The 17,770-nt window shown below is 38.2% G+C and overlaps 1 protein-coding gene across 1 annotated transcript; it reads right to left on the bottom strand.

The window, feature by feature from the left end:
• Positions 1-5,491: 5,491 nt before the first annotated feature.
• On the bottom strand, positions 5,492-17,235 carry LOC139936646 (uncharacterized). The gene is made up of 2 exons (XM_071931500.1): positions 17,056-17,235; positions 5,492-8,928 (listed from the first exon to the last, which is right to left on the bottom strand). The coding sequence occupies exon 2, from the start codon at positions 8,914-8,916 to the stop codon at positions 7,879-7,881; it is 1,038 nt and encodes a 345-aa protein (XP_071787601.1). The 5' UTR covers positions 8,917-8,928; positions 17,056-17,235; the 3' UTR covers positions 5,492-7,878.
• Between the last annotated feature and the right edge of the window lie 535 nt (positions 17,236-17,770).

Consider the following 17,770-nt stretch of genomic DNA (forward strand, 5'->3'; position numbering starts at 1 on the left):
CTCTGTTTCCATGTGGTTTAACATACGTATTGCAAATTTGTTTGGACTGAGGGGGAATGTTGCCGTTTCTGATGGCGTCATTTAGGTTGGTTACAAACTCTGTTTCCATGTGGGTTAACATACGTATTGCAAATTTGTTTGGACTGAGGGGGAATGTTGCCGTTTCTGATGGCGTCATTTAGGTTGGTTACAAACTCTGTTTCCATGTGGTTTAACATACGTATGGCAAATTTGTCAAATTTATATCAGCTTGGCACTATGTAAAGGTCATAAACTGCCAAAATCAAGTTGAAAAATGAAGAAACCTTCTGTGTCGCCAGAAAGTCCTGGGCTTCTTGGCGTTCAACGGGAGTAGGCTGGAAACATTGGGAAGTCAAAATAAGGAAACGGTCTAACAGCCCTTGGCCTTCATCCATTGTCACCAGCAACTTCGTGAGTGGTTGAACTTGGGTGCTTCTGGATATGGAGAAGGGAGTTCCAGCTGGTATTTTCCTAACTGCCTGGGTACCTAGAGTTTGCGAAGCTTCCTCTTCAGAGAAGAGCTCACAGAGCAGTGAGTCTGTATTAGGGCCGTCGTCTGTCTTGATCAGTTTGGAAATGACACCATAAATTTCTGGCGACAACAAAAAGCTTTTTTTGTCACTTGATAATTTGTTGAACAGTCCGAAGGGAGTTGCTTTCTCAATGAAAAATGAAATTAGTTTCTTGTCATCCATCAGTTGGTTCAGTGGTCTTGAGGCACCAATCTTGATGGCTTGGGAAGTCTGAAGCTGGTCCTGAAACTATGGGATTGTGATACTGTCATGGCTTAGAACTGAAGCCGAATCTTTAATTTCCATAATTGTCAGAACAATCCTATGTTGTCCATAATCCAATGAATAACACTCAGAGAAAATTTCTCGATTTACACTATTAGTTTATTAAATAAAACAATCCTTTATATATACACGACACTTCCAATACAAATTACGTCTCAGGCTTAAGGGTCAGTATGACTATGTACTAATAATTGCAATTCAAATAATAATTTCACCTGGTCAAAAACTGAGAACTCCTTCTTTGTATAGGAATAGTGATTCAGTAAATTGTTAAAACATCCTAACTACTTCCCGACGAAAAAACGACAATGAATTGTTATCTGTATTTCTAGGTCCTCGGTTACACTTCAAAACCAAACAAAAATCCAACCGAAATCACTCCCCTCAATATTACAATGAACTATAAATATTCAACCACCAACTTTATATACTTTCAACTCTTGAAGATTCACCTCATACACTGTGTTTAGAGGTTTTACACTATGCTACACTTAGCTTTTTGTTGACTGCCTTGCAGTAATAGTTCAGTTATAGTTCAATATTGTTCCGTCCAACGCTCTTGGTAACGAATTCCAGCGTGGATCCTCCTCACTCGAATCCTTTGTACAAACACATCGGTGAACCAGCGGTTCATGGAGGACCTCTTACTTTAGTACCAACTCCACACTTCAACTGCGGGCCATGATTGTAGGCGTCTATTCTCCAACCTGTCTGTCTTCCTTTCCAAAGCTGGCCAAATTAATAGGCTAAAGCCTACAATAGCTGATAAAAGTATTGCTTGCAAAAAGCTGACACAGCAGAATTCAGGTTGGTTTTCCAATTATATATACAATGTATCTTGAAAAACTGTGGTCTCAAATGACCAACCAACGGCACAGCAAAAACAGGGTGTGTGCATCCAGCACAAATTCTCAGAAGGACCGTGTTCACATCCCACCAAACCCAATTGCTCTACCCCCTATTGCCATCCCCATTAGCATACACTATATCCCTACACACATCACACCAGCACATGTTTTTTTTTATCATGACAATAAAATATTTTAATCTTAATCTAATTTAATCTTAAAGTTATTGAAACTTACCTTTTGAATATGCAATGAAGTTACTGGACCCTAAACCTGAGACCGTACAAATCAAGGCGCGGTACTACACAATAGACATGGGTTATATACAATCATGGCCACTGGGTTCTGGACAATTTACAATATATACAAGGGGATTAGGTAAAACAGCAAATAAGAAAATGAATTTAATCAAAATACTGTTTTTTTGTGTGACAATAATCCCTGTCTATCATGTTATCCTGAAGAGAACTGCTACTGTGGCGATTCCAGTACAAAATGTTCACACTGTCAATTCACTTTGTTTTACGGTTAATATTATTTTTCAGAACAATGACAGCAATACAAATGATGGGTTCAACTCATTGCAATTAGTATTAGAAAACCCTGTTGAAGATTCCAGTGAATGGCTGCTATAAACATAAAGTACTTGTGTAACACGTCTCTGATTGTCTATTAAACAAAATCAGTATCATAATCATGATCATCCATAGAAGTGCATTTTTATTTGTGTCGATATACCTGTAGTGTTATTGTCAACAATGGGAAGATTGAACAAAATGATATAATATTGTTCTTTTTGGGGGAAGGGTCAGTTAACTACGAGTCCAATTTTGGGCTCGCCAGAAATCTGGTTTCTTCTTGCGTGGGCCAGGCAACCTGTGATTTGTAGTACTACATCATGGGGAATAATCAAGTACAACTGTTATGATAAGTAAGACCTAAAGTCTAACTGCCCTATATATACCTCACGGTATACTAAACCTCAAAGACACAAACCGTTGAGAAAAAGAGTATCACTGTTCTTAGTGTGCATAGAATGAGTGTGACGACTAGTTATATAAGATCTAGACATTGTACATACTCGGCACGAAAGGAAGAAAAATAAAAAATATACGAAGCTAAGTTATGGCCATTATGAAAAGTGTTAGGGGGGATAAAGGGGAAATGATTTTAGCTCGCGTAATTTGGCTAACGGCATAAAACCTGACAAACTACACGAAACCTGAGGCTCTGAGGGATATTTTAGAAAAGGGAAATAGTTGAAAAGACAATTTATAAAAGGGGGAGGGGGGGGGGGGTTGGGGTGGGTTGGGGTGGGTTAGGTTATAAAAGGAATTTTGAAAAAAAAAAAAAAAAAAAAGTACATGTGTAGTACTACATCAGGGGGAATAATCAAGTACAACTAACTTTACGCCACGGTAGTTGACATGTTGAAAAGTGAGGCCAACATATCTTGTGTTGGATAATGTCATCATAACTCGGTTTCTGGCAAGATGTCAGTTTCTGGCGAGATGTCAATGTCTCCACCCAGATCCTTCATTCTCCATGAACGACCGCAGATCCTGCCATGTGCAGTTTATGGATTCAGTCGAAAAAATTGTGGGAGATTAGGAGCGACGTCAAAGGACAGGTCTCTATAGGTGGAAGAAGTCCTTGTTCTTCAAAATGAGGAAACAGACGGGCGTACTGGCTTGGATTCGGTCCCAGCAGAGCAAATAAATATAAACTTAAAAACAGGACAAAAAGGACTTGCCAAATGTTTCAAAAAGGAAACAAAGTTCATCGTTCTGAAAAATATGGTACTGGTGGTGTACTGATAAGCGAAGGGAAATGGTGAAATGAGCTAAAAACATAAGAATGATATTGTGATCCATAAGTACAACTCCCTTGAAACTGTGGTAGTTTACATGTTAAAAGTAATGCCAACATGTCATGTGTTGGATACTGTCTCATTCAAATTAATGCCATTATAACTCTGTTTCTTGCAAGATGTCGGTGTCTCCGCCCAGCTCCTTGATTTTCCATGAACGGCTGTAGATCCTGCCATATGGAATTAAGGGATTCAGTTGATTCTCTCGTCAGTAGAAAAAATTGCGGGGATCATAGTAACGTCGAAGTATCATTCTCAAAATATGGTACGGATGACATTTGCTTAGCATGACATTTTTGCCTTCATAAAAACAGGGTTACCAACCAGATTTCCACGTGATTTTCAGGATAAGCAAACAACAGCTGACTACATGTAACAAGCAACATGCAACAGATGGAAATTTGGTTGGTAGTCCTGTTTTTACCAAGGAAGAAATTCTACGCTAAGCAAATCTTAATAATAAAAATCGGATACAAATTAAAAATTCATTGTAAATATCACATAAAGATGCAAGTTCAACTGATGAGTCATGAATTTGACGAAAGGTCAATTAGCAGCATTCAAGAAAACTCAAACATTGTTGGCAATCTTGCCGTATTTAAGAAAGTAAAGATCAACCACTTAATAAAGTGTGTCTGATTTGAAGAAATTTTAGCAGTCCTCAAAAAAAAAGGGGCTAAACACGCTGCTGATTGGCCTTTTGAACAGTGTATCTGATGTTTGATTAATTTGTTTAAAGGAACACGTTGCCTTGGATCGGTCGAGTTGGTCTTTGAAAAGCGCTTGTAGCCGTTGCTTATAAAATTGATATGGTTAGAAAGATGTTGTAAAAGTAGAATACAATGATCTACACAAATATGCCTCGAAATTGCGTGGTTTTCTTTTTACCCCGTCGACTATGTATAATAATTATTAGCATAAAACCATACTTGGTAATGAGTAGTGACGGGCTGTTGATAGTATAAAACATTGTGAGAAACGGCTCCCTCTGAAGTAACGTAGTTTCCGAGAAAGAAGTAATTTTCCACGAATTTGATTTTGATGACCTCAGATTTAGAATTTGCGGTCTCGAAATCAAGCATCTGAAAGCACACAACTTCGTGTGACAAGGGCGTTTTTTCTTTTCTCGCCATTCCCGACGACCAATTGAGCTCAAATTTTCACAGGTGTGTTAATTTATGCATATGTTGAGATACAGCAAGTGAGAAGACTGGGCTTTGACAATTACCAATAGTGTCCAGTGTCTTTAAGTACATGTAATGATGTAAGCAGCAAGAGCCTGGTCAAGCATTCAATTCCATTAATATTGAAAATAGCCGTAGAAATTCAACTGAAGAACATAAAGAGTGAGGAAAATGTAATCTTGACATTAAATAGAATGACTGAAATTGAATTAATTCTGTTGACTATTAAATGTTGATGCAACAAAACATTAATTTTCAAAATTATGAAATCATGTTTACTTAAAGGGTCTAGATGTACTTTTTTTGTAGGACAAAAAACACAATGTCCACAGATTTACATTAAATTTACACACATTAAATTTACACAGTTTGAAGATAATGATAGTAGAAACATTCCCTGAAAATATTACTTGCTGTGGTGCTGTAGTTTTTGAGAAATGAGTAAAACAATATCATGAAAATAATTTTCATCTCGGTGGTCATGAGACGAAAATTATTTTAGCATATAAACACATAATTTTATGACATTGTTTTACTCATTTCTTATAAACTACAGCACCTCAGCAAGTAATATTTTAATGTAAGCTTTCTAGTACCACTATCTTCAAACGGTGTAAGTTTAATGTAAATCTGTGGACAATGTGTTTTTTGTTACAAAAAGTACCCAAATCCTTTAAAAAATGAAGCTCAATAGGTACCCCAGTTTGGTTGAATTAGGCAGAAATATGTTTAATGCATTTCAATCAGACTGAAATAACTGTCAATGCTATTGATCGGGAAAACCTATCGTAATAATTGTATTGTATCAAATTTTATTCCCAAAACGGAACAAACCCCATACCCCGGGGAAGGGTTACAACAATAACAAAATGTAAACTTCTTATATAACAAAGAATAAATAGAACAAATAATGCTTGTGGAAACAGGCCCTCAAATTGCAATTTTTGTCAGACTTTAAAGGCACTGGAAACTATTGGTAATTACTCAAAATAATTGTTAGTATTTAACAACTTACTTGGTAACAAGACATGGTGAGCTATTGATAGTATAAAGCATTGTAAGAAACAGCCCCCTCTGAAGTAACATATATTTTAGAAAGATGTAATTTTTTCGCTGAAATATGCAAAGTAAAAGACTTCAGCTGAAGCCTTTTATTGTGCATCTGGAAGCACATGAAATTGTGCAACAAGGATGTTCTTTTATCAACTTCGATGACCATATGAGTTTAAATTTTCACAGATTTTGTTATTTTATGCATATGTTGGGATACACCAAGTGAGAAAACTGGTCCAGTGCCTTTAAGGGCCTTCAGGAAAGTACAAGCAAGATGAGTTTGACAAACTAAAAAAAAATCACAAAAGTAAGTTAAACTTCGCACAAGTATTTACACAACAAGGAGTCCTGAGTTAGTGCTTACATTACGGAGTAGAGTTAAATTTAAACGGTACTGAACTGATATACATTATTATGTATTGATGGACCTTTTTAGTACTGAACTGCAATAACATCAATAAGGTTATTAGGAATGGTTTGTTTCTTAAAAAAATATTACATTTTGTTCTCCACCAAAATGAAAAATTGACACGTCTGTTTATCAGTTTACAATAGTTATCATTCCTTTAGAAGGTATAAAACACTTTCTGATTACTTTATAGTTCCACATTACTATTGCACTATTTATTTACAAACATGAAATAATGTACTATAGGACCTGTCAATTTTATTAAATAGAATAATATTGAAAATTTCACATTTAAGTTATTGTAACTTTTCACCGGGCATTTCTGTAACCGTTCCTTGGACAGAATTTGGTACAAATTCAACCAACATGATCAGGTTGCTTCCCAGGAACGTTTAAAATTCTGGGTTATTCTGGAATTCTGGAAGTTATTATTAAGGGAATAAAAGGGTAATGACGAGTTCTTTAACAGCCGTTTAAAACCGGCAGGGTTGTTGCCGTGAGATAAAGGCCCGAGCCGAAGGAGTCACTACTCTTTTATTCCCATTCGAAAGTCCCTTTTTGGTGAAAAGGCGTAATAAGTAAGAAACTCTGTAAAACTTATCTGTTTCCAACGTGCTTGAGCTCTGTATGTACGACGTTAGTGTGTTGCTTTGTTATGACTAAGACGCCCAGTTTCCGAATCATATCCATTCGTGCGCGTTGTAGTCATGGTGCAGCTCTAGAATTACAAAGCTCAGGGGTGCGAATCCCACCAGAGTAATATGCCTGTGATTTTTTTTTACAGAACACGCTTAAGAACTGATAGTACAGTGGTAACAGTAGTAACACACATCGGTGTAAGGGTAAAAAAAAATTGCATTTTTCTAAGCTTTAAAGGCAGTGGACAATATTGGTATATTACTCAAAATAATTATCAGCATAAAACCTCACTTGGTAACGAGTAATAGGGAGAGGTTGATTGTTTAAAACATTGTGAGAAACAGCTCCCTCTGAAGTGACATAGTTTTCGAGAAAGAAGTAATTTTCCAGAAATTTGATTTCAAGACCTCAAGTTTAGAATTTGAGGTCTCGAAATCAAGGGTGTTTTTTTCTTTCATACTTATCTTGCAACTCTGACGACCAAACAAGCTCAAACTTTCACAGGTTTGTTATTTTATTATGTTGATATACACCAAGTGAGAAGACTGGTCTTTGACAATTACCAATAGTGTCCACTGTCTTTAAGCCTGGCTCATACTTCCTGCGAATGTGATACAAATGTTGACGCAACATAATTATTTGCAACAAATTGTTCGCGGAAATAGAGTTGTGACGTCAAATTAACTTTGCGTTTTCGCAGGAAGTGGTAACGGGGCTTAACAAGGGAAATCCTTCACTGAACAGGGTGAAATTTCATGGCTATGCTTACAGCACATTCAACACTTACAGAGCCTTGATTGAAGAGCACACAGCTCTATGGGTCGAAGATGCAGAAGTTCACACTGAGTAGAGCAAAAGAATTGGTTCTTTCTTAGACCACGGGGTCTGAGCTGACCTAAAATGTAGTTGAAATATGATTTAAGTAATGCAAAAGCAAAGCAAATTTTCACGAAGCAAATAACTGGCTTGTAGGGAAAATTTTCCTCACTGTCCCAGTTTGCATGAGGTGTGAACTTAGCTTGAATTGGATGATTATCTTGAGGATTTCTCACAGAGATTACAAACAAACAGCGTCTTCTTTGTGTAAAGTGTAGTGTTTTTTTAGACTGACTTTCTTTTTAAAAGATTTCCCACATTCCTTGCAATTGAAGCGTTCATCATCTGTGTGGAACTTGTGGTGATCTTTCAAACTTGTCGCACGGGTGAACGCCGTGCCACAAACCTCACAAACAAATGGCTTTATCTTGGTGTGAACAGTTTGATGCTGTTTTAGATTGCCCAGTTGTATAAAGCTTCTGCCACACATTTCACAAATGAAAGGCTTTTCATTGGTGTGGACCTTGATATGTTTTTTTAAACTGCTAGTATCGGCGAAGGTTTTACTGCAACTATTGCAATGGAATGGTTTTTCCTTGGTGTGTACCCTACGATGCCTTGTAAGAGTACTATTGATGGTGAATGCTTTACCGCAAACGTCGCAAACAAATGGTTTCTCATTTGTGTGGACTACACAATGTTGTCTTAGGTTGCTCAGTTGCGTGAAACATTTCCCACACAAATCACAAATAAATGGTCTCTCTTTGGTGTGAACTCTAACATGCATGACTAAACTGCTCCTGCGTGAAAAGGCCTTGCCGCAAATATCGCAGATCATAGGTTTACCCCCAAAGTGGTTCCGATGGTGTTGTCTAAGCCTGGTTTGGTTACGGAAGGATTCACTACACAAATCACACATGAACAATTTCTCCTCGGTGTGGATCTTCAGATGCTTGGCGAGGCCTGATTTATCCGAGAAGCTCTTACTGCAAACGTAGCAAACCAATGTGTTTTCGTCGCTATGGACGGCGCGATGCTTTTTCAGATTACCATTCTGTGAGAAAGACTTCCCGCAGGTCTCACAACTGTAGGGTTTCTCCAGAGTGTGTGTTCGTATATGCCTCTTTAAACCACAGCTGAATGAGAATCTCTTATAACACATGGTGCAACTATACGGCTTCTCGTTGGTGTGGACTCGCTGATGAAGTTTCAGACTACTGTTGCGTGTGAACGATCTGTTACAAATGTAACACACATTGCGTCTGCTTCTACCTTCCATTGGAAAAGTTGGCTGGAATCAAAAATAAAAGAGAATAATTATTTTGAAACAAAAGTCTTTCATTTAATTTATTCTGGTTGTGAAGCCAAGGACTCAGCTACGCTGAGTATGTGTTTGTTTGTTTTATTTCCATTCATACAATCATAATGTACATACAGATCAATAATGAATAATGGTCAATACAAAATGTAGATACAGTTACAGACTGTACGGTATGAATGGGGGTGACATCCAGAGAAGGACTGGCCTTCTGTAACGGAGCACCTGAGACTGCGGTCAAATAAATCAATTTTGAAAGCAATGAGATCCCAGGTAGAGTACCCACCCAAATAAAGAGATGGTGTGGTTAACTTAAAGTATGTGGAAACTTGTCTTGTACTGTACGTCCAAAAATGTCAAGTTTCTGTTAACAAATAGGGAACAGCGCCCGTTACTGGGTCTAGCCTATATAGTAGGCCCTATAGGTAGACCTAGCCAGTAACGATGCTGGGGTGCTGCATACTTTAATTTTTGGACATTTTCATTTTCATGCTAGAATTTAAACTAAGGTCTGAGTACAACGCCCATGCCAGTTATAGTTGCGATAACGTAACCCTCCTCCCGACAGCCAGAAGGAGGAGGGTTACGTTATCGCAACTATGCCAGTTACTGCTTCTATCTACTAGCTGTTTTTATATATTATAGGCACATTGAATCATTGTCACTTGTTGTGGGAATGACAAGGAGGGCCTTTCTTTAATAAAACGAGACCACATGTACTTGCAAAGGTAAACTATCACAACAACAGACGATAAAATGTCACACAACTTACAGTTTGTGATCTCAAACTCAAATAGGCCATGATTTATTAGGCCTACTGAATTTTGTTCACGATTATATCCTCTGCTTACCAGTTTTCACGCTATTATGCCTTTTTCTTTGAATTGAGAAAAAAATAATGATGCCATATATCAACCAATGCCCTAATTATCTTCATTTGTTAATATTAAGTATGCAAAAATGTATTAAAACTTATAATAGTATTGATACGAAGGTTACAAAATAAAAATCTCCAAAAATATTAGAAAATTATATAAGGCACATGGCTTCTTTAAGCCTCTGTATTTTTTTTCAAGAATGCTCAGCAAAACATTCAGTCACATGATTTTGATCATCATGAATTGTGATTGAAATAGCGTTTGATGAAACTTTTTTCAGTGCGCAAATATTGTTTTATTGCCTCAACATTATGACATATTTTTGTTCCTTGTAGAAACGCCTAAAGTACCAAACTTTTTGCATTTACAAGTGCAAATGACCAGTGGAGCCTTACGTGTTTCTAAGTTTTGGTCAAGGGAGAGCAGACTCTTTGCTTGGCAAATAAAACCACAAATTTTTATCTAGGGACTGTTTACATCACACACAGAGAGGTAAAAGATTTGCCACGATTTTAGGGACACCTCGAAAACAGGACCTCCTACGATACAATGTTGGTAGTAAACAGTGGAGATATATAACAGAACAGACGTATGAAGCTAAACCACGAACTACAACCATGCACGTTCTATGGTAACTGCCGCTGGTTCCCTGTTTCGCATTTGGTTTATGAACAATGTGTGTGCTGTTGGAACCAGTGCTTGCTTAGTCTTTTGTCCGTGTCGTTTCCTCTTCATCAGTCAAGATGAGAATCATGAATATTTGTTACCTATACTAATTTATTCCGACGACCCGTGGCGTTTTCTCTTCAAGGCGGCTGCGGACGTAAAGAGCAGAGGGGGGGGGGGGGGAGAGAGAAGATTGCTAAAAACATCACCAAGATAATGGATTGGCATCAGTTTAGTTTCACTCAGTCAGCAAATTATCGAGGTATGTTATTATTATAAAATTATGGTAAGTTTCCAACTCAAATTAACTACACCACCGTACGCAACTCAATGGGAAACTACACAACCATACACAAGTTAATGGGAAACTACACAACCATACACAAGTCATAGGGAAACTACACAACCATACACAAGTCAGTATAGGAAACTTTACAACCATACACAAGTCAATGGAAAACTACACAACCATACATAACTCAATGGGAAACTACACAACCGTACACAAGTCAATGGGAAACTACACAACCATACACAAGTCAATAGGAAACTACACAACCATACACAAGTCAATGGGAAACTACACAACCATACACAAGTCAATGGGAAACTACACAACCATACACAAGTCAATGGGACACTTCACAACCATACACATGTCAATGGGAAACTACACAACCATACACAAGTCAATGGGACACTTCACAACCCAACCATACACAAGTCACTAGGAAACTACACAACCATACACAATGCAATGGGAAACTACACAACCATACACAAGTCAATGGGAAACTACACAACCATACACAAGTCAATGGGAAACTACACAACCAGAGATGCCAAGTCCAGAGGCCAGCAATGCGCGAGTTTTTTCAAAGCTCCCCCCCCCCCCCCCCCGAAAAAAAAATTTGTCAGTTTTAGAAAGCCTTTCGAAATTGCCGCTCAACTTTTTTTCTTTTTTTTTTTATAAAAAAAAAAAACCGGAAATTTAATTGTGGACAAAGAAGTGTTCCAAAATGCATCAAAAACCTCTTCAGAATAATTAAAACTCACATGAGGTACACAGAAGATCGTTGATGGTTAATGTGGAGGTACAATTGTGTCAGATTATTTCCTTCCAAACTAAAACAAAATCGACTAAAAATGTTCAAAATCCTCCGCTCACTTCTTCTGCCTGTTGTATCTTCGCTAGTGTAGCGCATTTAACAAATTTGCTAAACGAATCGGGCAAAGGCGTGCCCAATCTGCAAATTTGCGCTCTTTTTCCCGGTCTGGCCCCAATGCGTGAGAAAATGGTTGCTGTGCGTGTGAGCGTGAGACAGAGCCCAAATGCATGAGTCTCACGCCTAATGCGTGAGACTTGGTAGGTATGCCATACACAAGTCAACGGGAAACTACACAACCATCACAAGTCAACGGGAAACTACACAACCATACACAAGTCAATGGGACACTTCACAACCATACACAAGTCAATGGGACACTTCACAACCATACACAAGTCAACGGGAAACTACACAACCATCACAAGTCAATGGGAAACTACACAACCATACACAAGTCAATGGGACACTTCACAACCATACACAAGTCAATGGGAAACTACACAACCATACACAAGTCAATGGGAAACTACACAACCATACACAATGCAATGGGAAACTACACAACCATACACAAGTCAATGGGAAACTACACAACCATACACAAGTCAATGGGAAACTACACAACCATACACAAGTCAATGGGACACTTCACAACCATACACATGTCAATGGGAAACTACACAACCATACACAAGTCAATAGGAAACTACACAACCATACACAATGCAATGGGAAACTACACAACCATACACATGTCAATGGGAAACTACACAACCATACACAAGTCAATAGGAAACTACACAACCATACACAAGTCAATGGGACACTTCACAACCATACACATGTCAATGGGAAACTACACAACCATCACAAGTCAATGGGAAACTACACAACCATACACAAGTCAATGGGAAACTACACAACCATACACAAGTCAATGGGACACTTCACAACCATACACAAGTCAATGGGAAACTACACAACCATACACAAGTCAATGGGAAACTACACAACCATACACAATGCAATGGGAAACTACACAACCATACACAAGTCAATGGGAAACTACACAACCATACACAAGTCAATGGGAAACTACACAACCATACACATGTCAATGGGAAACTACACAACCATACACAATGCAATGGGAAACTACACAACCATACACAATGCAATGGGAAACTACACAACCATACACAAGTCAATGGGAAACTACACAACCATACACAAGTCAACGGGAAACTACACAACCATACACAAGTCAATGGGAAACTACACAACCATCCACAAGTCAACGGGAAACTACACAACCATACACAAGTCAACGGGAAACTACACAACCATACACAAGTCAATGGGAAACTACACAACCATACACAAGTCAATGGGAAACTACACAACCATACACAAGTCAATGGGAAACTACACAACCATACACAAGTCAATGGGAAACTACACAACCATACACAAGTCAATGGGAAACTACACAACCATACACAAGTCAACGGGAAACTACACAACCATCACAAGTCAATGGGAAACTACACAACCATACACAAGTCAATGGGACACTTCACAACCATACACAAGTCAATGGGAAACTACACAACCATACACAAGTCAATGGGAAACTACACAACCATACACAATGCAATGGGAAACTACACAACCATCCACAAGTCAACGGGAAACTACACAACCATACACAAGTCAATGGGAAACTACACAACCATACACAAGTCAATGGGACACTACACAACCATACACAAGTCAATGGGAAACTACACAACCATACACAAGTCAATGGGAAACTACACAACCATACACAAGTCAATGGAAAACTACACAACCAAACACAAGTCAATGGGAAACTACACAACCATACACAAGTCAATGGGAAACTACACAACCATACACAATGCAATGGGACTCGAACTACACAATTCAATTAAAAACCTGAATACATACATTCATAAAAAAGTAGGTTTGTATCATAAAATAGCTTAAAAAGAGAATTACAACTATAAACTTTGAGGCAAGTTTACAGACAATGTAAGCCGAAGGAAAGCTTTGGCATACCAACAATAATTGTCTAACAGTTGTTTTTGTCGTTATTCAAAATAAACACTAGAGAAATGAATGTGTAGTCTTCTGACATGTACTTGTGTGTTACCCTGCCTTGAAACAAAACAAATATTTGCCACAGCCACTCATCTCATAATTTCTACATGATTTTATTAATTTCAACTAAGTATGTATTTCCTTTTTGTATTCTTTCATTGGCCTGTTCCATTGGATACAAACAGATGGGTGTTCAAGATAGAAGGCCAAGTTGCAGAGCAGATGATTTCATCCTTCCAACGCATCAAAGTTCAGCTTTCATTAATGGCTCAAGACAATTTTGTGTGGTATTATCGTTTCTATTTGTGGAAAAAGGGAACAGTTAAAGAAGCTTGGTTGTTTTTAAAGCAGTTTCTGTAGTATCATTTACATGAACCTTTATATATTAAAATAATGTGCAATTTCTTCTAGATTATACAAGTTGGACATGGACAATGTTGTACTGCTATGTATTGTTGTAAAAACGAATTGTACAAATGCATACATTTTCTTCTCATGTTTAGATTAAAGTTCCATACTTTTATGATGTATGTATGTACTTTGAATTGTTGAAATAACCTTTGGTGGAAAAAATGCGTCTAGGGAGATTGGTACCACTTTCACTTTTTTTAAACTTCTTTTAACAAATAAAACAACTCGTCATCAAAGATATGTCAGCAATTAACATTACAGAAATAATAGTTAAAATGGCTGCAACCACAACTTTGAAGAGGGATTGTTTCTTTGCATCATTTTAACCTTTTGTACAACGTATTTCCAACTGCAAACTAACAATGTTTTTTATAAACAACAATGGAATAATACGGTATTTGCCTATCATTAAAGAAATAAAGATTGTGCGAATAGACGCACCAAATGCAATAATAGCTTCCTCTGATTTATTTTCAACTTTGTGTGTGAATCTTCATTTCATTCACATTCTAGAGTTAAGTTTTTGAGGCAAAAGTTATTGTCAATGGTGGAGGAAGGGAGACAGTTTGTTACAGTGCTAAAAAGTATTGGTATATTTTGAAATTGCTCGCGCCCGAACACTAAAACAAATTATTTAGACCTAAAAAGAACACAATTAGAAGGGCGTGGCCGGAACGGACCAAATATTAATAAATGACTTTGTGTCTCGGTTTCTGTTCACAGTATTTGGGCTTATTATTGTTGCCGTCTTCTGAAAAGAAAAAGGTTTTTAAAAAGGGGGAATTTATATAATTGTTTATGCTTGTTCGTGTTCTGTTTTAGCTCAATTATCTTTGATGGAATATATTTTTACAATAGCCAAGAGGTGACGAGAGACGAATAAGCCCCATTAGTTGTCAGGGTGCCACTATAGGCCAAAGTCATGCGCAAAACAGGGTTATCATTCCATGCCCTCAAATTCTGTTTAATAATATTGTTTTGGGGTCATGCAATTAATTGTGTTGCTAGGGGCCTATAACAATTTATCACAACCTGGGTGCTATGTGCTTCAGCTTTTGAGGAGATGTGATAAATGTAGGCTTTGAGGTTGCATGGTCCTATTTGGCTTGGGAAGTGAAAAAGTGATCATACTTGCAGCGGTTTAGGAAAAAACACATTATTTGTCTGTGTTTTTTTTCCGGGGTATGGCCTAATTAGCAAAAATTCCGAAAAGCTGACCTGCCAAAAATTGAAAAGAAATCAGATCTTTTATTAGTTGTACGAAAATATATTTGATTGGTTTTCAAGAGGTTCAGATACTTAAAGCAGTTTTTAAAATAATTTTTGAATATTAATTAGCACAAGCATTGGTTGCGGCTATGAATCTATGAGCACCTTTTAGAGCTTTTTGGCGCCCTCCCGTGTTAACAAACTGAGATGCAAAACACTGAGTTGAACATCTGCCTAAATGCATATTCATAAATATGCAAATCACACTGTTTATTTGGGAAATAATGCGAACACAGGGTAAGAAAACCTCCATTCATGATCCAACCAGTAGACAGTTTACCTAAAGCAGTTACGTTACAAAATATGACGGGGTTGAACTTTAGATGGTTTAATACAGAAAATAGTATTGGCTCAAAAATAAACACAACATTACGACTGCAAGAGACTAATCACAACTTGCGCATGCGTATTTTAATCACAACCATCCGTGGTTTAGCTTCATACGACGGCGTCGTGTTGGTTATATACCTCAAACTATGGTGGCCCTGAAGGGACATCGCATATCGCAAACGTGTGCGCATACGTATGCAATGTCGTGAAACAATTCGCAAATATGTGCGCACACGAATGCAATGTCGTGAAACAATTCGCGAATATGTGCGCACACGTATGCAATGTCGTAAAACAATTCGCAAATATGTGCGCACACGTATGCAATGTCGTGAAACAATTCGCGAATATGTGCGCACACGTATGCAATGTCGTGAAACAATTCGCGAATATGTGCGCACACGTCTGCGAATATTATTTGCGATGTCGTGAATTTTATTGCATACCATGTTGCATACCTTTGAATAAAATGTCTAATGATCTGGGGGGTTTCTTTCCAACAGTGAGATAAGCGGTAGTCATTGCAGCAATAGTCTTTGTGAGGCAAGCGAGGCGTGTGGTCGTCCTTGGCCTGGTGCCAAGTTCCTGGGTATACACATGCTTTACAGAGGGAGCCTGCTGTAGCGCCACAGTACTCCCTAGATCGGTAACAAATTATCCACAACTATGACATCATCCTAATGGTATGCAACATGGTATGTAATAAAATTCACGACATTGCAAAACAAATCGCACTCGTGTGCGCACATATTCACGATTTGGTTCACGAAATTGCATACGTGTGCGCACATATTCACGATTTGGTTCACGAGATTGCATACGTGTGTGCACATATTCGCGATTTGGTTCACGACATTGCATACGTGTGCGCACATATTCGCGAATTGTTTCACGACATTGCATACGTGTGCGCACATATTCGCGAATTGTTTCTCGATATCGTATACGTGTGCGCATATATTCGCGATTTGTTTCACGACATTGCATACGTGTGCGCACACGTTTGCGTTATGCGATGTCCCTTCGGGGCCACCATATCAAACAGTGCAGGGGTTATGCTGTAGGGCTTGTCACACGGGGTTATGGGGGGATTTCGTGTGGTATAAATTTCAATTTTAATGCCCAAACCATGATTCAATGTCCCATGACCTTGCTTATTTTATACCACTGAAAAGATAAGTCCTACCTAGTCACAGTAACTAGGGCGCTGTACTCCTTTTTTCGAACTTTTGACTACGAATACGACCGATAATGTCAAAATTTCGGGGGAAAAGGAGTACAGCGCAGCGACTCCAAAACAAAATAAGTCCTACCTAAACCGTCGTCGGCGTCACTCGTGAAAAAAAGTTGAAAATATCATTTATAAAAACAACTCCATCAGAAGGACTGACTCAACAAAGACATCAAAGCATCTCCGGTCCTCATAGATTGCCACACATCCCTCCCCAATCATGGAGGAATAGTCCTCCATGCCCCAATTAACAACAAGTGCACACACACCTGGTAGTGTTTTGACAGGTTGCATTGTTTTTCACACACAACAGAACCATCACTGCAAAATGTTAGGGCCAAGAGCGCCCTCAATCAACAGAAATGTCATATGTGGGATAATATTATTTTTTGCAACAGAAGAAATATATTTTCAAAGGCTTCTTTTTAAATGATAACAAAAAGTGCCCAATCTGTCACAAACATTTCAGAGGCAACTTTATAAAACTGTCACCAGTGACAGTGATGAGACCAATGTTAAAAGCGGAGCCATTAACAGCTCAACAAGGTGGGCTAGGATTAGACATGGGTTAAGGTTCTGGGTTAGAGAAAAGGTCACGGTTAGGGACAAGGGTTAGGGATAAGACATGGGTTAGAGATAAGACATGGGTTAAGGTTCTGGGTTAGAGAAAACACTAGGGTTGGGGATAAGGGTTATGTATAAGACAACGGTAAGGGTTAAGAATAAAACAAAGGATAGGGTTGAGACAGGGGTTAGAGTATTAAGGAACAAGACAAGTTTTGGGGTCAATGCCACTT

Source organism: Asterias amurensis, chromosome 4 (assembly GCF_032118995.1).
Source record: "Asterias amurensis chromosome 4, ASM3211899v1".
Classification (NCBI taxonomy): domain Eukaryota; kingdom Metazoa; phylum Echinodermata; class Asteroidea; order Forcipulatida; family Asteriidae; genus Asterias; species Asterias amurensis.

Coding starts and splice junctions, on each gene's coding strand:
- LOC139936646 (XM_071931500.1), bottom strand. CDS start 8,916: ATGGAAGGTAGAAGCAGACGCAATGTGTGTTACATTTGTAACAGATCG.